Raw genomic sequence first — 22,758 nt, forward strand, 5'->3', positions numbered from 1 at the left:
TTTCAAAGCCATTTAGCTACATTCTGGCATACTTTTTGCTCTGCAGCTTACTTGACACCAATCATAATTCATTCCTTTTTGTTTTTCACTCTCTTGTAACTATACAAGTGTGCACAAGTAGCATATTGAATGTATGATTCTGATGAGATGTATGTCCTGACAGTAATAATTGTTGCCTTTGGCATAGAACAAATCTATGTTCCACTATTCTACACACAGTCTACTAGTCTGTAAAGCAAGGACTGTGCTTCCCCCTCAGCTATTGACAGGCAGCAGAAATCAAGCAAAGAATAAGAACTTGTGACCCACTGGATCATGGAAACTCTCCCAAGTCTAAAGCCTGACTTCTGCTTTTTGGCAGACTGAAGTTACTAGTATTATGGAATGCTTCTGGGATATTTTTTTTCCACCAGCCTAATGTTCTTAAGTTTATTTCAGTTATGAAAGTCCTAGGAAGAAAACGTAAAAGAATAAACTGAGTGTTCACATCCAACTTATTTCAAAATTCTGAGCTTTTACTCTGAGCTTGTGTTTCATGTATTTTGGGTGCTAAGCCAGCAATGGCTCATGTTTTTATTTCTGTAATTTCAGAAAGGACTAACAGATGCAGCAAAAGAGAAACACAGAGTGAAAGATACAGGGACCAAAGGTGCTTACTAAACTGACTTGATTTTTTAAACACTTAGGAAGAGAGATAAATGAAAAAGTTATTGACTTGGTCTAAAATTATAGAGGAGGCAAGAGACAACCAATTGCAGGTACCTCCAGCTTCAGTTTTGCATTTGACTCTTCCTCTCTTCTACTGGAGTTAACTCCCCTCCTAAACAAATCATTCATGGAGGCTTGAAAAATGGCTGAATCCTCCATCGCTCGGCCCCCTCCTAAAAAAAAAGTGAGACAGGTACTAGAAACTGAAACTACCCAGAAAGGGCAATAATTACTATAGACAGAAGTGATTTCAAAGATTAAAAACTGCAGTTAGCTACCTATGTCCCATAGAAAGACAACGGGAACTGAGTACTTAAATGTCATCTCTGCCTTTGAAATCTTGCTCCAAATCTTTAAGAGAGTAAATAACATAGAATATAAATTATGAGGTGAAGCTTTTCGCTACTTAACACCTTTCACACCTTTTGTGTGAGAGGTTTAACTAGAAAAATCAGTTAAAAAAGAACAACCTTCTGACTTGGCTTCAAAGTTATTTAGCCAGATGTTTAAAAAAACAGATTAAATGAACTCCAGTCTCAACAGAAATGCCTGAAATCAAACTACTGGTGCCTGTTTTATCACAGGTTTAATAGCACCTTGAATTGCTAATATCTAGGAAACTCCAGAGATGCTGTTGTTTTAGTATCACCTTATATATCCAGACTATAAAAATTACCTGTGGACAAGCAATCCCCTCTGGGAGTTGATCTCCCAAGTAAATCCTGAAGTTGTCTTGGGGTCCAGCTGAGCATCCCTTCCACTAGAGGGCCATGAGACACCTAGGAACTGCCTAGATAAAAAAATTGACGGAGCTTTAAAGAAGTCTTTGACTATGCCTCTCATCATCTGGCCATTTTGATATTCTCTTGTCTTTATAGGAGTAGTTGATGGCTCACTTCCTTAAAAATTTTTAAAAAAAAATGTATTGGGGAACTTAATCTCGTAACATACTTAAAATTGTCAGCAAGCAATAAGGCTTCAGTAATACATATTTAAAGTATTTACATAGAAAAAATAATCTGAAGAGTCATTACAATAGGGAACTGTACATGCATACTTCCATGGACAAGCCTAAGATACACTGCATAATCAAGAAACTACATTTAAAGTTCAATAAATGATTCACTTATAGATTAAAAAAAAAGGAAATCTTTCTTAGACCATAAGAGCTCTTTTAGGTCTATATGTCTCTACTAATAAAAGGAGTTTCTGCTCATACTTAAATAAAATTTACAAGTTTTCTCCAAGTCCCCAGTGATAACCTGGCTCCCTGGGAAATCCTATTCTCATCTGCCCAACCTGCCTACTGATCTGGCAAGAAAACTTCCTTAAGAAAAAAATCAACCAAACAAAAAATCCACTCTATTTTGATTACTGAAATACAGCTTCCAACTCTAACATTAGTTCTCAAAAATGAAATACGTATCTTACTACCAAACAGAAAATATTAATTTCATGTACAGCTTAATAAAAAGAGAGTAAATAACAAAACAGGACTAAGTCACTGCTTGTATCAAGTTTTGCTCTAGGATAAGAGTGCTGCCGTTCAAATACTTCACAAACTGTCGTGCAAAGTAAAGAACACCTTGCAGAGATGACTGGTCCCAGTTTGTTCCAAGCCTAGGCAGCCAGCAGCATGTGCCTTTCTAGCACAGACTGACTAGAGCTGATAACAATAAAGTCAAAGGTCACATCTAATATTTCAGTTGTGTCATCATTTGAAGAAGATGAACAACTTTCAGCCAATGCATTTCTGTAATATCAGCTGTCTCACCACCATTCTTGGTCAATTCCATGGGCTATCTGAGAAAAGGAATTCACTAAAGAGTGCTGCAGGAATCTGGAACTGACTGCATCAGAAAGAAGCCTTTCACAATTCCTTTTATTTCTGAGGCAACATGAGCCAAACACTTAACCAGTTTTTGGCTCAAAGAACACTTTTGCTGAACAGTCAAAGGAGGGGCAGCAAACTGAGTTTCTATTGGCCTTTAAGAATCAACCAAATGTTTGTATTTCCTATATATTTACTACCACCTAAATCAGCATCCAGTACAGTCACTGGCTGGATGGCAAAACTGCCATTGCTCAAATGATTTTGATCCTCTGAAGATCCCAAAAACCTGGGAAGGCATGCAAGAAACCTAGATTTCACTGCAGAAGATAGGCAGTGGTCAGTGAAACCAGACACATATCTTCTGGCATGACTAGAAAAGTATCATGATCCAGCAGGTTCAAAAACCTATTTTTCTACTGACTGCTGCTGTCTGTCAATAAAGAAGGCAAGACCATTAACTACTTCAGGCTAGCATATACTTTTTCATATAGCCAAACACAGAAATTTTTGTTACAGATTTTATAAAAGTCCAGAAATGTAGGTACAGTGACAACTTTAGAACTCTTGTCACACTAATCAGTCTGCCAAGACAAGTAAGGTTTGACATACTGATTTTTTTCCCACAAAAATACCTTAATTTTTTACCATAGGTGGCATAGGAAAATAGCTTTTCAACACCAGAAGTGAGACTAGAATCATTCACACAACTGACCTTACAGACCAGGAATAATTAATGTAGCTTCACCTCAGTCCATACAAGAGGTTAGATTATTTGTTTTAAACATGTATACAAGTGATTCCTTGTAATGAGTTTTCATTCATGATTATGAGCATTTCTGATATTCTGAAATGGATGTAGTACCTAAAAAGCTGCCAGCAAAATTTGGCTGCTCCCTTAGAAAGGCTATTGCATGCTCTCCAAGATAATTGATGTGTACTTTTTTTACATATATATATATTTCTATCACTTGTGGCTAAGCAAAAGAGGCCCCAGCCATCAGTAGGAAAAATGGCGAAAAGACAAATAAATTAAATTAAGTTACAGCTGTGTTTTCAAGCACAACACTCTTTGAGTGGAAAATACAAATATTTGAAGAGAAACTAAGTAGAGAATTCTTTTTCTACAAGTGATTTCTTCTTTGACACCACAGATGAAACAGCTTGGGTAGCAAAATGCATCTAATTTGATATACAGAGTATCTGGAAGTAATGGACAAAACCACATTCCAAAGGCACACCTTCCAAGGCTGGAGAAGCTCCAAGTCTGTGGCAGAAATTCTAAGAGCTGTTTTGCTGGTCTAACATATGCTGGAGATGACTCTGCTAGTACAGAATCTAGATTCATAGTTAAGGAATTCTGGTAATCAGGCAAGCTAAGTTCACATGCATAAAAAGAGCCTATTTGCTTATTTGACTCTTATCAGCATTTTCAGGCCTCCAATTTGCTTACTGGCTCCGGGAGACTGACTAGAGCATTTGTCAGCTCCCTGGACAGGATTGAGATGTCTCACACCTCATTCCAACAAACAGTCACCCCAAAATTTCACTAGAACATATTTGGTCAGGTTTCCAATTTTGCATCCAAATACACCAGTCTTCACATGCAATCTAATCGCACATCCCAATGCCCTATATTTACACATAATCATTGTTAAATAACTTCCTTGAGCATCTTTCATGGTGCAAATCTAGTGGCTATGCATCACTCTTAGGAAAAAATTTGCCAAATGACAAATTAGTGGCATTGCTTTTGCTCTGTTTTCATGATCCCACTATACCCACAATAATCCCAACAATACCCACCAATTCTTGAGATTTATCATAGTCTCTGTTATTTCTGCCTCAAACCACTTACAATTAAACCAGACCAAATGTTTACCTTAATATTTTGAGCATCAACATTAGCTCCAGCTTCTAACAGAAGACTAATGACTGTAGTATTTCCTGCTAGCACAGCCCAGTGCAATGCTGTGTTTTTGTGGTACTTGTCTCCCAGATTAACCGAAACGTTAAATGTAAGTAGTAATCGTGTTGGATCCACACTAGAAAAGAAAATTCTTGTTAGAGCTACAGATGAACTCAAATACATCACAACTTATTGTTGATGCATTCCATATCTATGAGGATCATTGATCAGGTACACTATAATAGCAAAGTGACATTTTTTGCTGCCAATTATGAATGACTCAGAATCTCTTCCCACCAAAACCAACTGCTATTCTGTTGACTTTCAAGGATCTCCCTAAGACAGCTCATTCTGGGATATCAAGAAACATTTGTTCTACAGCTCTAGTTTTGTGTTTACCAGAATCTAACACTACTAACAGACCTGTAAAAATATGCACTCGATTATATACTTAAACAATGAAATTCAAAACATGTTATGTTTCCACTTCACAATCCAGAAGGTGAAACTAAAATAGGGTGTGAATGTTGGCAATAGCAAGTATTGCTAAGAGCTAGTTTGTGTTCCTCCCAATAATAGATAGAGATAGGCCCTTCCAAACAGGAATCGAATTCAAACATTTGTTCTTTGGAGAAGAGTTATTTTTAATCCATTTTTTCCAGTCATCACCACAGGAAGGATTACTGAGCACTTCTTCATAGTACCCTCTCTCCTGAAGAAGTCATTTTACTGTGTTTGGCTAAAATCAAATTAATCTTCTCCACAGCAGCTCCTACTGTGTTTTGGATTTGTGACCAAAGCAGTATTGAAGACACAGGGATGTTTTAGCTATTGCTGAGCAGTGCTGACACAGGGTCAAGGCCCTTGCTGTTCCTCATGCTGCCCTACCAGTGAGCAGGCTGGGGGTTCACAACTGTTGGATGAGGACACAGCAGGGACAACTGACCAAAGAGATATCCAGTATTGCATGGCAATGTGCTCAGCAATAAAGCTGGGGAAGAGAAGTAGGAAGCAGAAGACATTTCAGAGTTACAGCATCTGCCTTGTCAAGCAACTGTTACAGGTGACAGAGCCCTGGTGACCTGGAAATGGCTGAACTTCTGCATACTGAAGGGATGTAACAAATGAATTCCTTATTTTGCTTTATCTATTGAACTGTCTTTATTGCAACACATGAATTTTCTCATTTTTACCCTCCTGATTCTCCTTCTCATCCCACTTGGCAGGAGTGAAGAACTGGCTGTGTAGGGCTGAGCTACCAAGTGGGATAAATTCACAATAACCATAAATGAAGAAAGATAAAATGGCAACTGTGGAAAGAAAAGGAAAAAAACTTCCAAAAAACTCCCTAAGCCAGTCACTACTATATGCCACTTGATTAACACTAAGTCAAAACTGATTGTATTACCTATGTGTTCTGTAAGCTGCCCACATTAAAGGTGTCATTCCATTTTGATCCATCATATCTACATCCTAAAAAAAAAAGAAAAGAAAAAAAAGTTGGTAAGTAAGCATACTGAAGATCCAGGAGATGCAATGTTTTCAATGAGAAGCAGTGTTCTAAGACTAATCATCTGAATTGGAAGAAAAACTGGCAAGCTTTTAGCACTCAAACAGTATTTAAAAAATGAAAACAAACATTGATGCCACCATTGCCAAAAAATAACTGTTATAATCTATTTTGGAAACTATGAAACAGTCATACTGTGTAAGATCAGTAATTTCTAACTTCCTATTTATCTTCAATATTGAAGATATATACAGGTGGTGTATTATTGTATTAAAAAGCAGAAAAAAATTAAAATAATGTACCAATACTTGAAAAGATACTTGATAAATTACTATAAATACCACTGTCTGAATTCTACATCCTACTAAATGCTAGTTGCACCTATTTTTCCACTTGCAAAGCAATTTCCCATAGTTCACTGAGTTCCAATGGTATTTATGTATCTGGATATCCAGTTAATTAATGTAAGAGAATTTTAAGAAAAAACAGCCATTAATAAAAACAACCTCCTCAGAAATAAAACTCATCTATAATCTCTTTCCCCTCCTGCCTAGAGCAATTGGTAATTCCTAAATATTTGGAGGCAGATTAGACTCTCAAGCACATTTGGGCAGATTTCCCACACCAGCACTAACAAAATCACTGCAAGTTAAGGTAACACAGGACATGAAGAGGCAACTGAGCTATGACAACATTTCTATACCACTTCTCTCAGTTCTTACTAGGAAAAATAGATTGGAAAGCATTTCAATGAAGTCTTCTGCTACAGAAATTTCTGACAAAAACCTAGAAAGTGACTGATATTGCTTTCTGTCACCCCCAGAACCTTCTCTGCTTCAGAGTCTACAAAATGCCCAGCACCCTGGTATCCCTACTCACACTGCTGCTAGCCTGACCCAGGCAGCTGTTTTCCAGAAAATCCAACTTTGTGCCTCCAAATAATTGCTTTTAAAACACCTCTAGCCTGCAGATTACTTTGTATTTTGGAGTTTTTACTCTGTTGCTTAGTTTAAAAAAAAAAAAGTTATTAAAAAAACACAGCTCATGAAGGAGAAGAAGAACAGTTACTTGATTTACTTGCTTGTACTATTTGTTCAGAGGAGTTACATGGTTTGAGATCAGGATCCAACTCTGTTTGCCCACAGTACTTGTATAGGTTAGATCTTTTGGAGCTTACCAGGACTATGTACCTGCTGGCATTGCCATTAACCCCCTGTGGTTGAAATCATGAAGGAAGTTAGAAACACAGCCAATCTCAAATTCATTCATCCTTGAGAAGCACAACTCACACTGGGATTCACAGCTCACACCGTGTGAACAACATACGTGGAGGATTGTACAAATTACTGCAACAGGAACAAGCACTCCTTCATCTTTAGATGTTGTACAGAAAAGCATCTCTTTGTGACAGTAGGAATGTGTTTAGATGTAAGTGGAACAATTCCTTCAATGATTCCACCTGACAAATCCAAACTACACTTTGCACACTAGATGACAGTCAGCTAAAAGAACCCAAACCCATCAGCTCCAGAGCATTCCCTACCTGTAAGTTACCTAGGCAGGCTACAGCTACTACTCATATTAAGCTACTACGTTGGCTGAAGCAGATCCCTGTTCAAAGGAACTTTAACAAGAGGCAAAGCAAAGATTCACTTGCGCACTGCTGTACAGATGTAACAAAGATGACGTAGCTGTAGATAGCAGACGTGCTCCAACAAATCTCTCATCAAAAATTCCTTGTTATTTCTCCAGATCACTACTAGAAGCACAGATTGAGGGAGACATTTTAAAAAGGAAGCTCTGCTCCTGCTTTTTGACAAGGAGAGGGCTGAGGCAAAGAATTAAATCTTCAGCAGCTGGTTCATATTAAGAGACTGTTCTTCCATCCTGCAGCATCCAGCAGGCACTTGAATATTACTTTCTTGTTTAACTCTCAGTGACAGATCAGGGCTCATGGAGGGGTGTGCCTGTGCTGTTAGGACATGGTGCAATCACTGCAAGAACCAAAGATTCAAACAATAAGTGATGCAATGATCAAAAGTTGCACATACTGCTGCCCTTTGCACGTGGTTCAAGTGTGAATTCTGTGGACCACAACGAGCAAAATTTCCCCATGTTTCTAAAGTGCAACTCTGGTTCTGAAGGAGAAAAAACTTTTCACATGCAAAGATAACCAGACTTAATCCTAGGACACTAATACAACATTGCACAAAAAGCTTTTAGTGAGGCAGAAATACTGGGGAGAAAGAGTTTTCTGCATGAAAAGGAGTTGCAGCAACTCTTCTGCTGCTTAATACTACTTTCTGAAAGCAAGAGTTGACAAGGAAGGATTCTGAAGAGATCAGAGCAGCATTAGGCTTACCAGGAGATTTAACAAGAATGGTCAAACCAGTATTGTGATTAAATATGCACAGAAAGCATCAAGAGATCCCACTTAGAATTACTTTAAATCACACAGAAAGGAACCAGGAGTCTGATCCTCTTTAGAACCATTACTGCTTATTTCACAAAACACAGACCTTCATAGAAAAGACCCATCACATCCTTGCTCAGAATCCTATTCTCCAAAAGGAAAAGATCTCTTTCACATGAACTGTTGCCCAGGGAAAGGAAAAAAGGCTTTAAAAGCATATAGTAAAGAAGATTTATCAGTAAGGCTGATGTAAGTCTGACAATATTTCTTAACTTAGAAAAGATGTGCTAGTTACAGACTAGAAGCAGAGATTTTGAAAAATTCCCATTAAAGCAGAGATTTTTAAGAGTCCCATGGAACAGAGCACAGACCAACAAAGAAGACAACACACAGAACTAAACCTACTCCATTCCTTCAAACAAAAGCTCTGTTCTGAATACCCTAGTCAGTCAAACACAGTCAGGCTTGAATCATAATGAAGAACACAACTAGGCTTATAATTCTCTAAGTAACGCTCATGGATCACAGCACCAAAGTAACCACAGCTGCTGGTACCACACTGGCATCTCTCAACCTAGATGCCACTCACTTCTAAGCCACAGCTCAGGTGACCCTACATAGCTCGAGACATTAGTTAACATACAAAACTGTAACTCTGAAAATAAAAGGATGTACTTGATGAGTAAGTGCTAGTTAAACTATGAAAGTGATAGTTGAACTATGAGTATAAAATAGTTAAACTGTGATTTTAGAAGTAGAATATTTTTTACATATTTTCACCCTACAAGCAACCTTACAGTCACTCATTATCTGTGATTAACCTCACACATGCACAGGATAAGAACACATTATTTAACCATTCATATACCACATCTGTATCCTAACTTATTCCTGGTCAATGTTTGTGCATGTAAGCTCCTGATATGCCTCTAAGCACAAGATCAAGCAGTCAAATTGTACACTGCACATTATTAAGTGCCTTCAACCGCTTTTTCAGTTTTTCTTTCTCACATTTTTTTTACATAAAGGTCTTACCTAAACTTGAACTGTGCTACAGATTCTGTTACTTGATTTCTCATTATATTTATATCATGTACTTGTACCACACTTGATTTTAACCCAGGCAACCTAGTGACACAAACAACACGTTCAAATTCCGATACAGCCAGGTATCAGTCTTTCACAATTCAGTAAGAGGCAGGACTAAAGAAAATGCAACTTCTATCAGCCACTGCTGCCTCTTGGCTGAGTAGTACTTGCTGGCATGAAAATGGGTTCACTTCCAATCAAAGCCAGAGTGCATCTGACCAAGAGTTCTTCCCCTTCACTCAAGCCTCAGATTGCAAATTTTACCGTTGGCTGCTACAGCCCAGAAGAAAGTGAAACAGCAACACTGAAGCTGGGTTCCAGATCTGTCTCAAAAATTGACAAGGCAGCAATTAGGAACAATTTCTCAATCCACCTGTCAGTCCTCTATTCCATTATGAAAGTTGGCTTTTCATTGGCCACACTCATCCACAAATGCATGAGGGTCTGAACTAACACAGCACAACAGCCTACACTGACCTTCATTTTGACATTTATTTAGCTGTCACTTGCCACACAGCTGCTAGAATTAGGTTCAGAACAAGGACTAGCCTACTCTTTAGATATAAGGGAACCTGGTCTCTGTAAAGGCAAAAGGAAAATAAGCAGCAGTATAAATGGTAAGCCCACAAAAACAAAAGCAGTTCATCCAAATCTGAATCTCAGCACCACCAGGAAGGTGGGGAAAGAAATAAAGAGACAAAATTAGTGACCTCAGTACTAACTGAAGGAAAATTTAAAAACAGAATCATGTATCTCCCCTGGCTTCTAGATAAACTAAAGGTTCTGTAGTTGTATGTAATGTAGCTAGAGAACAATCATTTTAGGGATTGTTATTATAAAGCTATTGATATTACTAGATTTTAAACATACAAATCAATACATAATTTTTCAAGTGGAACTTTTTGAAGCACTGTGAAAAATTACTGTTAAAATTAACTTAAATTTACATAATGAAAAGAATACCAAAATCATACTTGAAAATATTTGAGAGATTTAATAAAAATCATTGTTTTAAAAACTATTTGTAAGAAGAGCTATTTTCAAATCAACAGTTCTAAATTTTAAGGCACTTTTTGTGTCTTTATGTATGTACTCATGTAAGGACATACAGCTTCTTTTCAATTGAAGCATTTTATGTTCAAATAAACAGGACAAACCTGTATACAAACATGAAGACAAGCACAGGGAGACTTCATAACCACAGTAGAATACTTTAAAGGCTACTAGTGCTTTATTAATGCTATGCTCTAAACAAATTCACACTTGTATAATACCAGCAAGATTTTTCTAGTAACATAAAGCCCACATGCAATTATACATAATTTGAGAAGAAATTACAAAACTTGCTCCTCTATAAACACCCTCCTCTCCAATAATTTCTTACAAAACAGTTGTACAGAATAGGATCAGACTCTTCTTTTGCCTAGCTTACTCTTCATCATACACTAAGTACTGTTTTACCAAACAGATACAAACTGAATACTGCCTGGAGCAGTAGCTTGGGGTTTTTCACAAGTACAGGTCTAAGTAATTTTCTGCAGCAAATTCAGTATTTGTTTTACACAGACCAAACTCACTGATTTCATATTCTACATGACTCACTGGATCATATCTCACTTGGTATTTGAAAGAATAAGCAGAATAGAGAAGTGTGAACAGCATTAGTAGGACTGTCATACAAGAGGAGGGCTTTCACTTTCCTATATGGTTTACACAGTAAATAAAATCTGTGCTTCAGGCACATGCCTATGGGTGAGTAAATCTATAAATTACAGTGCAGGGTGCATAGCAAAAACACAATCAAGTTTTTGAGCAGACAGAATGACAGATGAGACATAACAGGAAGAGTAATGAATACACATTATATACACACTTTACAGATCTAGCAGTAATATAAGGGGCTAGCAAGAAGGTTTGGGGTTGTTTCATTCTCACTGAAGAATTCTACAACACTTGCTACCATTGTCATAGCTACATTTCAAGATTAAATTCATTAGAAATAAAGAATGAGAATTTCCATACACTACATTAGGCAGGCGTGAATTAAAGCCAAAGTACTCAGATGACTGTTGCAGGAAATCAGTTAAAAGGTGGCACATCAACTCTGTAGTCTACAAAAAAGGACATGGAATTATTCTTATATTTATTCAGGCAAGTATTTTGCATCTCCTTAAATGACAGGTTTAAGTTTAAACTGTGTTCCTACTCTAAAATTTAGTAGAATCTATTTAAACATGGTATTACTTAAAATTTACCTGTCCCTTTGCTATCAGGTAAGCAACAATCGAAGTATGTCCAAACTGGGCAGCCAAATGAATACAGCTACATCCTTCTCCATCAATTAGCGACGGATCTGCCCCATACTTCATCAGCTGTACAACCATGGATAAGTGACCCTGTCTAAATGCAACAAAACACAAAAAACAAACAACTGAAAAACTATATGCAGGAAAACTATTAAAATTTGAATAATGAAAAACAACAAGTATGTTTAGCAGTTAATTACACTATCAGAATTCCCACACTTTACCTCGTACTTTAAAAACAGCCATGATCTGATTCTCAGTGAGTAAGCAAACTCATTCATATGAGAAATTCTATGCATATAGTGCAGTCATCACATGCCATTTGTTTAACTGTACTGCACAGCAAAAAAAGACAGTCAACCAAAAAATCAAGTTATGATTGAGAAATCTAATCTACTATGACTTGTTACAAACCACATATGAAACCTGCTATTTTAAGAGATGTCAAACTGGCTAGATACTCTTCCTTTTTGTGGGGATTAAAAACTGTAGTAAAACAAAAGTAGGGGGAAAAAGGAAAACTGAAGATCTACATTTTCTTCATACTATCTTAAAAGTTTATGCATCTTTTTAGCTTAATGAGCACAGGCATATCCTTCTTTTAGACAAGGTGCCTAAGTGTCAGTACACCATTTCTGACACGAGCAAAAGACCTCTTCAGTTTTAAAGAAGCCACTTCAGACAATGCTTCACAGAAGTGATTACAGGTATGAATGAACACCAGGAAATTTAGTCAAGATTTTGTGCTATTAACACAGAATCACAGACTGTGTTCTGTAACAAAAAGAAACATAGGAGCTAAAATCTTTAATAGAGGTTAACAAGCAAGTCCTCACACCTTTAGCAAACAGATTATTTTGATACATTAAATCTTCTAAAAGCTAATTTTCCAAGTCTCCTTTTGTCATCTACAGTTTAAAATATTAATATGGACACTGTTTCTTTCCCAACTATTTCTAGCAGGTACTGCTTGAAGGCTGGCTTTAATTTTTCCAGCCATTTATCATGACCATCTTCTACATAAGAACCCTGATTTTAAGTACATATTTTTTTAAAATCCACATATGCAATAGAACATTTCAAGGACAATGTCACACCAAACCATCCTACGACCCATCTGCAAAAGTGCCACTGAATTTCAGATGACTTGACAAAAATAAGATCTCAGAAGCAAGAGTAAATTGCCTATACTTCACTTTTCTCCTACTGTAGCAATCATCTTCCTCTACATCAGAAAAAAAACATATGCTGAAAGCACTTTGAATTCAAACATGCCACATTCACAGTGAGCTCAGTTATCAAAGACTGAATTAATTCTAGTACAAAGTACTTCCATAAAACACAACAGTTCCATAAAACCATCAGTACTCCATGTTAAGCAAAAAAAGAGAGAAGAAAATGTCAAAAGATTTTTTCATACCTTGTTGCCCAGTGAAGTGGGGTAGAATTTAAATCTCCTCCAAGCTGATCAACAATAGCACCTTTTGATATATAGTACCTGGAATAACAGAAATAGTAAATATTACTGATTGTTTTGGTTAAATTGAAAGGACACAGGTGAGCATGTCTGATGTTAGGCAAAATAGGCAGCTTGAGATCAGAGGACCGGAGCCTTTTCTTGCCTTCACATAACCTTCCTTTCTAGATGTCATGCATATGCTTTCAATTTTCTTGCATTTCTGACATGGTTTGGGAAACTAGAGATGCCTCCTACAGTGTTTTAAACATTATGCTATTTCCTAATTCTATTCTAAGGTAAAACAGAACAATTGCTATATACAGTGCACAGTATGTAAAGTAGTACAAACTGTGCTACCAGAGAAGTACTTCATAAACTATTCTTAAATATTATGGGGCTGTTACATTAAATAGAATTCTGAATTACTAGTAAAACTTTATAGTGCTAGAAGACTATAATTTTAGAGAATTAGAGAATGCCGTTAGACTTGCAGCTTTTATCATCACTGGAATAACCCTGCTGAAGTCATAGATCCCAGAGAATACACTGAAGTTACACATTTAGTGAAGGACTGAGATTTTTACTTACTTTTCAATTATTATTAATCAAAGGACAAAAGTCATCTGAGTATTTAAAAAGTATTTCTAAATGATGGGATAGACATTATTTTCCCCTCAAAAACATTTATAAAAAGATGAGCTATCTGTAAGAAAAAAGAAATTACCTATTTTTAACTGCAGCAATTCATATTCACAGTCATTTGTAATATTTCTGTGAACTGCTGCCATTGCTCTTTTATTTGGAACACTAAACTAGCAACATTACTTTTCCTTTGTAGAAGGAAATACATGCTTTCTAAAGAAATTACTGTTTCCAAATCCAGGCCTTCCCAGAAGGCTTCCAGTTTTTCATTCACCACTGTCTAACCTTTGTCTATACCTAGCTATAGATTTGCGTTTGCACATTTCCAGTGCATGTGCCTACAGACTTTTCACTTTGAAAATACCTGTCAGGTATATATGAACACTGCTCTCCCACCCACACGAGCTGTCCTTCAAATCCTCGGCACTGAATTTCTGCCATCTCAAACTCTGCTAAGTGTTTCAAGACATGGCAAGAAGAAGGGCAACAAAGAGAAAATCTTGAAAAACATTAGTCATAAGTAACCACCTTCATTTTCTAGAGTGCTTATTGATTCAGAGAATGAAATTTCAAAAACAGCCCTTTTAGGAACCTTTAGGAACAGAAACTGAAAAATGCACGTCAGACTAAACACATCTAAAGCTTTTATACAGTTGCTTTAGAGTCATCAGACACAATTAAGTACTTCAACAGATTTGCCAAAGTTAAAAAAAAAACATTGTGAAAGACAAACAAGATCTGCTCTGATTGATGGAGGACAGTCCACTCCACTGGTCTCCAACACTAAAAGAACAAAACTTTGACATCTTTCTGCGCAAGTTTTTTTTATTTCTCCATGAGACAAACCAGAGATTTTGTGAAAGTTTTTGTCCCACCTAGGTGAAAACACAAAGCACATTATATGGTAAAGAAACAAAGAAATTTTGTTACAGTGAAGTATCAGCTACTAACTGAAGAGCTATTTATTCCCCCTTGGGAAGGAACTCCAAAGGAAATCTTGTCTAGATAAAAAGACAGCACAGAGAAATTCACAGTCAAAGCTTGGATTCATCTCTCTGATGTGACAGCCACTCATGGGGAGGTGAACACTAAACAGATTGTCTTCATTCAAACACTGGGCCTTGCAGAAGTGCAGAATACGTTCAGGTTCTACTGCCAGCAGAACTGCTTACTGGTTAGTAGGTTTTATTTAGAAGGAAGAACTTGCTGTTTGACAACTAGGAAAAGACAAGGCGACAATCTCCTGCCAGATGGTGCATTGAAATAACATTCTATGTTTCTTTAAGGGTGTTTTGAGACTCAGTTGAAATTTATCACTGCATTTTGGTTTCAGTATACAAAAATGGTAAGAATTTTCTGCAAAACCAGACTGAGAAGTTAGTCTATTTGTCTAAGCAGATCTTGCAGAAGGAAATTTGTGCTAGGTGAGAAGGTCCCTGAAGAAAGAAAGAACTGGGCAATCCCACTCAGTGAGTCATCTAAGCTTCCAACAGAAGATGCCAGGCATGCAAGTTCTATTTAAGCAAACTACTTACACTCAAAGCAAGCAGATCTCATAAGAGGTCGCCTTAAGAAGAAAATACTTCCACTGATCTCCACATTAGGATCACTAAGTCTTTGGCAGGCATTTGAAAACTACCACAGCTTGCATTCAGTGATTGAGGAATCAAAGTGCATGCAGTCACCGTTATTAGAGGAAGGAAAAGTAGAAAAGAAATCCTTGTCTGGAGAAAGTTCCCCAGCGGATGGGGAACTACTGTAGGAGGTAAGTAACTGTAGAGACACGACACCATTTTTTGCATTTTTACAAAGCTGAGTTGAAGAGACATCAATAGATCAGTGTAATTATGAAAACAGAATTGTGTTCTAGGCACTCATCCCTGATTCTAGAGAAATAGGAAAAGGTTCTGTAGCTTTTCTTATCAATGAGTTTCACTGTTATGTACGCTGAATCTCAAGTCTCAAAATAGATGGGATGAAGAAATACTAAAAATAAGAGAAGTCTAATTCCAAGCCTGCACTCCTGACAGACAAGCTGCTAAGGTACTTCACTGGAAAGAATTTACATAGTCAACACTCACTAAACAAGACACTGAGATCTAGTATCACAAGAGTAAACAACTTTATCTCTGCAGTACCAAGCTTAATAGCCAACATATTTAATGAAATTATCCACTGCACATAATGGAAAAATTGAGAACAGTTGGGGAAAGATGTGATAGGCTTGAAGAAATAGAAAAACCACTAAATAGTTTAATTCTGAGGAAATAAAATAAACTAGTGCCTTGCAAAAAAAGAGTGGGAGAGCATAAAATAAGGCGAGTGATAAAAAAATTAAAAAATTAAGATCCTCTAAAGACAGAGGAATCTGAAGTGCAAGAACTGCATCAAGAGAAGGGAATTTTAGATGCAGTTAGACACACCAGTAGTTACATGCACGCTAGTAAACAGTGGGAAGAAAATGCAATGCTGTATGTCACAGTGGTAGAGGTGCATTAATGGACAAGACCTTTGACATGTTGTCAAGGAAAAAAGGACATATTAAACATATTAAATTTAAAGACATTCAAATCAACATTTGTAAGGACATAATTAATTTTAAACTTAAAGTCTAATACATACTTCACCAGATCTATTCTGTTGTTGATTGCAGCCCAGTGGAGAAGTGTTACATTCTCTTTGTCTGGCTGTCGAACATCATAACCAGCTTCCACCAACTCTCTGCATCGTTCATAAATTCCATACCTTGAAAATAAAATAAGATTTGTCAAAATGCTTACCTTAGATTAAAATGCATTCAGCAAACACCATACTTTTGGTCACAATACAAAATCCTCAGCAGAAGAGAAATGAAGAAGAAACTTTACTTTCTTTTCTAAATAGTTACAAATATCTTGCAACAAGAAGCTTCCACTGGCAAAAATAACTTTAATCAAAACAAGGTATTACACAAAACTTTTGTCTACAGAAAGCCGTACTGCACAGCAAGGCAAAATATCTACCAGTAGTATACTAAATTTAAGTAACTGTCCACTTCCCAGGGACTCCACTACATTTGCTTCTCCCACTTTGGTTCTTCTTCCTTTCCAGCTCTTGAAGAGCAAATGAAACTTAGTCAGTTGATTTGCCAGTATCTTCCTAAAATTCAAAAGATAAGATCATCAAGCCAATTACAAACATAAGCAGCTCAAGTTCTCCTCATTTTTTCTTCTCAAGACAACAAATACCCATCTTTCTGATACAAGATAGTATAATTTTCTTTTTAGGGCACCTTGAAATTCTGTACATTAATGTGAAATTTATTCTTCTATTAAAGAGAGCTATTAAATGTGATGTACTGCCTTTTGAAAAAAAATTCTGCACATATCTGAAATTTGAAAACAGGAAGCATAAACATCACTTAACATTCAATGGAGGAGTAACTCCAACATTAAAAAATTTTTGCCTTGAATTATACACTCTTTTGCCACCTATTTTCAGGGTCAAAAATGTAATGCAGAAAAGCAAGTAAAGATTACATTTCAAAAATCTGTATATCCCATAGGAATTGCTCAAGTCTCAATGAGGAGAATGTGGGAATATCTTGAAATCAAGGTCAATGTCTTGTGATCTCTCACTTCTGCTAAAACAGAATTTTAACAGCCTCTCAAAGTTGGGACTTAAGTTTCTCATATGCTGCTTCTATGTTCTACTTTCTGCAGAACGAACAGCCTTAGAAAAGGCTCTTCTGTTCTGCTTGATCAGCCTGCATAACTGATGCAGAGACCTTCCTAAGGTAGTTACCATCCTTACTTTTTCTTTCATGTACTTGAATGCAACCTCAATCTGGATGGTACTCCTATAACGAATGATCAAATGACTTAAGCCAACAAAACTCGGGAATGTTTTCTAAGCTATCACAGATCTGAATACAATAAACTAGTTGGACAGTATTAAAAAAGCACTAGACATTACAGTTCACTTAGATTGTGTTGTTTTCAATTTCTTAGGAAGCCTGCATGAGAAACTATGAAAAATGTTGGAAATTGTTGTCATACTTATTATCTTTTCAAACATTACAAGAGATCAGCACAAAGACTACTGCATGCAGTATATACCAACTGACAACACGTTGATAAAATGTGGTCCTCCAGACTAAGTAAAAAAGCAGCAGCCATGAACAATTTAACAAGAAAACTTTTTTTTTTTTAATGCACTGAGGCAGGTGGAAAGAAGACATTTGGGTTACGATGACTTAAAAATATGCAACCAGCTAGATACATATACTCAGACAAACATAACGGCTAGGAAAATGGTAAGGTTCTAAGTCAATCCAGCCTTGAAGCACACCATCTACCAAATCCTAGTTTAGATCAGTAGCACGGCCTAATGAGTGCCTGTAACACATACATTACCATTCCTGACTTCTCACGTCACCTGGAAGGGCCACTGATATAGGTTAGGACTACAAAAGGCAGGTCAGGCAAGAACAAGGAATCAAGAGAAAAGAGAAGAGATGGGGGAAAGAAGGACTTCCAAAACCGGACAAAATTCTGATCTTCCCACAGTACAGTATCACACTGCCATATTACAGTGAAGGCAGCCTGGAAAGTGATTCATACAGAATGGCAATGCAACCATTTGTTGACAAGCAGTTCTACTCTAGTCAGTCTCTTATGACACTCTTTCCTGCTGGAACGCCTGCTGCCTTCAATTAAACTGCAAATTGAAACCATTATGTAAGAAATAATTGACATAAGCCCTGCTATCAGTTTTAACAGTCACCAGCTTAAAAAAATGTATTGTCTAAGGCTGAGTTTAGCTGACTCTCATCCTGCTTTAATAAGCAGTACAAAACAACAAGTAGGAATTTTTTAAATAAAATATTCTAAATTATTGGAAAGATACAAAGAACACAAGGATACAATAACTTTAACTTCCTATAAAATGCAAGAGGCAATCACATAAAGCTTTCATGCAAATGGATTAGGATTTTCCCTACATGTATCTGTTTTGAGTGGGATTAAGTTACTCTTCTTCAGAGTGGTTCGTACTGTGCTGTGTTTTGGATTTGTGAGCAAAACAGAGTTGATTGGCAAAACAACATTTAAGCTATTGCTGAGCAGTGCTTGCACAGGGTCAAGGCCTTTGCTGCTGCTCATGCTGCCCCACCAGTGAGCAGGCTGGGGGTGCACAAGAAGTTGGATGGGGGCACAGCAGGGACAGCTAATGCCAACTGACCAAAGAGATAGCCAATCTGCATGGCAGCGTGCTCAGCAATAAAAGCTGAGGGACAAAGGAGGGACATCTGGAGTGAAGGTGCTCACCCACCAAAGTAACCACTACATGGGTATGGCTGAACACTCACCTGCCCATGGGAAGCAGCAAATTAATTCCTTTTTTTGCTTTGCTTGTATGTGCAGCTTCTACTTTATGTATTAAACTTTGTTTATACATAAAGTATATGTATAAGTATTATATATAGAGTATTGGCCCTTTATATATATATATATATACTTTACAATATAAAGTATTGGCCCTTTTGGCCAATTTCTCCATCCCAGCAGAGGCAAGCAAGAAAGCAGCCAAGCAGGGCTCAGCTGCACAGCAGCTAAACCACAACATCACTACTGGCCAGCTATGGCAACTGCACATATGCTTTAAGATGAGTGTCCTATCAAGTTGACTACACAACACAACATGAACCTCCTTGAAAGTAACCTCTGACTGCTACTCAACTTTTTGTTAGGTCATATTGTCAAGATAGGAATAACCAAGAAGCCTCCTGACAGTCTTAGGGGAAGGGGGAAGAAGGGTGATTATTCTTTAGCAGTTTTTGTGGGAAGGACGTTGGAGGGGTTATTTGTCAGGTTATTTAATTAAAAGCAAAACTCCAGTCTTACAGAAAATGTGATGCTACTTTCTGAAGGACTTGGCTTAAGATGTATGAAAACCAAGGAAAGCAGTCACAAGTGACCCTGCACCTGTAGATGCAGAATGCTGTTGCCAGTTCCCATAGAATGCTCTACTGATGTTTACAAGTACCTCCTTCTAGAATTCACCCATACACTGTGGTGAAGCCCTAGGCAAAGACTGCTGACATGGCCTCAGATACAAGAAGGAATAGTAGGAATGGATTCATTCTTTTGGAGTTAGCATCATAGACTTCCCATTCTTCCCACTAGAAGGCAATCTACAAGTCACAGCGCAGGGTACTTCAGCACAAAACAGAACGTGAAATTCTGCAATATACCAGAACAGCCTTTATAGGAAAATAAAGCTCTTTCCAAAAGTGACACTGAGAATGAAGTATACAGAAATTTCTTAAGTCACTTCAGTTTGTCTGTTTCTAGCAATTTACATTTAGTATCTTGAACACAATCATAACTGTTTAGTAAAGATGCAGCACACAAGGTATAATTTTTGACACTTCAATTTATTGTCAGAAGAGGACTTAAGGATCTTGACAGACAATATCTGTCTGGAAAAAAAGTTAGGCATTTACATCCATTTGCTCCTCTTCCTGGAAACAGCAGGCTCTCTACAATTAAATAAAACACTGAATCTGCTGCAGTTACAGTTTCTCCATATCCATCCCAGAAGTGCAGCATTCTTCTCTCACATACAACCTACAGTCTTGTCCCATCAATTTGCTGCAGCTCACTTCACCTTGCCCTCTCCAAAGGTTCATGATGCACTGTTAGGTTAGAAAATGACAAAGTCACCTATTTCAGACACTCAGCATAATCACACTTGCAATGCTGTTATAAAGGGCTCTAAGCCCTTCAAGGGTAATGGAGAGTAAGACTGAAATCCTCACAGGAGCCTGATACATTAATCTAACAAATATTCAGCATCTGAGTGAATTCTAGAGAGTGATGTTGTAAACATCAATACGGAGCATAATTAAAGCATATTATTGAGTTTGGCTTGTTCTGAAAGAAACGGGATTAGTCCAGGACAAAAATACCATTGTGCAAGCTCCTTTTGCTACCACAGTCTCTAAGCCGTTTCAGTAACTAAACTGTAACATTTGTCATCTCAGGTTAAAGATATTCTGACCTTAATACCTTGAAATACAGTACCCTACTGCCTTTTGCATTTTAAATATGTAATCCATTTTCTATTCTTTTGTCTACAAATACATAGACTCTTGAAAATAGACACTGCCAGCTTTGCAGCACGATTAACATTAGATTTGGCCACAATAATAGCAAGGAATCTCTCTACAGTGAGCACATCACCATGCCAACAAAGAGCAGGTAAACCAGGAGCTCACTCCCTCATCTTGCTATAATTCTAACTCAAATCAAAGCTGTTTGAAGTAGAAATGCAATTAACAGAAAAACGATCTTTTTCCTCTTTGAAAATCTCTTTCCCATGAATAATGGTGGTAAATACTAAAAAAGCCTTTAACACATTCTCAAGGTTTTTGTGTTAACAGTAAAACAGTTTTGTTTTCAACAGAAAAGGTTTAACTCAAGAGCTACTTAATAGACCATTAACAGTAGTGTTGAAAGACAAAAGAAATTCAGCTCTTAAATACTGTTCCAAAGCCCTAAATTGTCTAGACAGTTGTGGCCATAATACTAATGTGGTTTCAAAAGTCCCATCCTTCCACATGAAAGTCAGGTACATTTCACTTTCAGCAATATAATCAACCTCATGGGCACAAATAACCAGGAATAAAGAATGTGTACCTGTGTCACAGTCTGTCCACTCTCTCCTTGACTAGCTGAAAAGAGCCAGGAGTAACTGTTCCTTTGGCCAATCTTTACCAATTTTAATTATTTCATATATACCTTTTTTAAATCAGTTACCCTATGACTTCTGAGAAATAGTCATGAAAAAGGCATGTATCTGACAATTTTTTTCCTTGGCAAGATTCAACATAATTTATATTTTATGCTGCACTAATTCAGAATGCACACAACTTCATTTTGACTGAATGAATAAAACTTAACAGAAAAGTTCATCTTGAGATGATGAAATTATAATACTTGAGCACAAGGAATCAGTCCTCCAGATGTCACAAAAGCACTTATTAATACCATTAATGTTTAATACCTATGTTCATAATGGTAATTTAACTTACTTTCAACAAAGGTGGAATTTGATCAAGCTCGCTACAAGCCGAAAGTGTCTATTCATTCTCAAGGGAACAGAAGAACACAATGCTAGGATTAATGTCTCAGATTTTGCTCTCCTAGTGACAGCCCATCACATGCTTCTCTACATGAGACCTTTAGCTACTTCTCAGTTTCTCAGCTTAAAAGATTTAAAACAAAACAAAGCAGCAACTTTGTCAAGTTAACACAGCATGCTTCCCAAGACATCATATTAAAAAGTTATGACTGCTGCCTCTGATGACAGATGGCTACTGCTGCTAGACCATAGAAATAAATGTACCCAACATACCACCATTAAATTTCACTTTTAAAACACTTGTGACAGTTTTGATTTTTGGTTTTTTTTAAAAAAGATTCCATTCTTTCCCTGGAGCTCCAGTGAGAACTCTGAATATAGTGGAACAAAACCAAAGACAAGCATGGATGATTTTTTTACTGTTCCTCTGAAAACAGTTTTTCAAATACAGATGAGTGGCCTGCTTCTGCTTTCAGAAACACAGTGGAGACTTTCTGTGAACTAAACAATTTTGCTATAACCAAATATAAGATGACAAAAAGTTACACACACATTCTAGCATCTGCAACATGAAGGGCCTAGACAGTACAACTTTTAAAGCTATCTAGATGCTCTTGGATCGTTTACAAAGTCAGTGAAAAGTATTCTTTGTATGAATAGGTACTAAAACCAAGCACTACAATTTTTACTCCAGCAAAAGTTTCTGCAAAATACAAAACAGAGACTGACTATTTTTGATACAAAATATGCATAGGACCCCAGGTCTT

The 22,758-nt window shown here is 37.0% G+C and overlaps 1 protein-coding gene across 1 annotated transcript in view; it reads right to left on the reverse strand.

Annotated features, from left to right (window-relative positions):
* Nucleotides 1–22,758, reverse strand: part of ZDHHC17 (zDHHC palmitoyltransferase 17) — a 65,536-nt gene that overhangs the window by 23,721 nt on the left and 19,057 nt on the right. Inside the window, exons 3-7 of the mRNA XM_074539695.1 lie at nt 16,490–16,612; nt 13,187–13,264; nt 11,716–11,860; nt 5,857–5,921; nt 4,422–4,584 (exon numbers count right to left, since the gene is read on the reverse strand). Of these exons, the coding sequence (XP_074395796.1) occupies nt 4,422–4,584; nt 5,857–5,921; nt 11,716–11,860; nt 13,187–13,264; nt 16,490–16,612 (574 nt within the window). The remainder of the gene's footprint in view (nt 1–4,421; nt 4,585–5,856; nt 5,922–11,715; nt 11,861–13,186; nt 13,265–16,489; nt 16,613–22,758) is intronic.

The sequence above is a fragment of the Zonotrichia albicollis genome, chromosome 4 (genome assembly GCF_047830755.1).
Source record: "Zonotrichia albicollis isolate bZonAlb1 chromosome 4, bZonAlb1.hap1, whole genome shotgun sequence".
Classification (NCBI taxonomy): domain Eukaryota; kingdom Metazoa; phylum Chordata; class Aves; order Passeriformes; family Passerellidae; genus Zonotrichia; species Zonotrichia albicollis.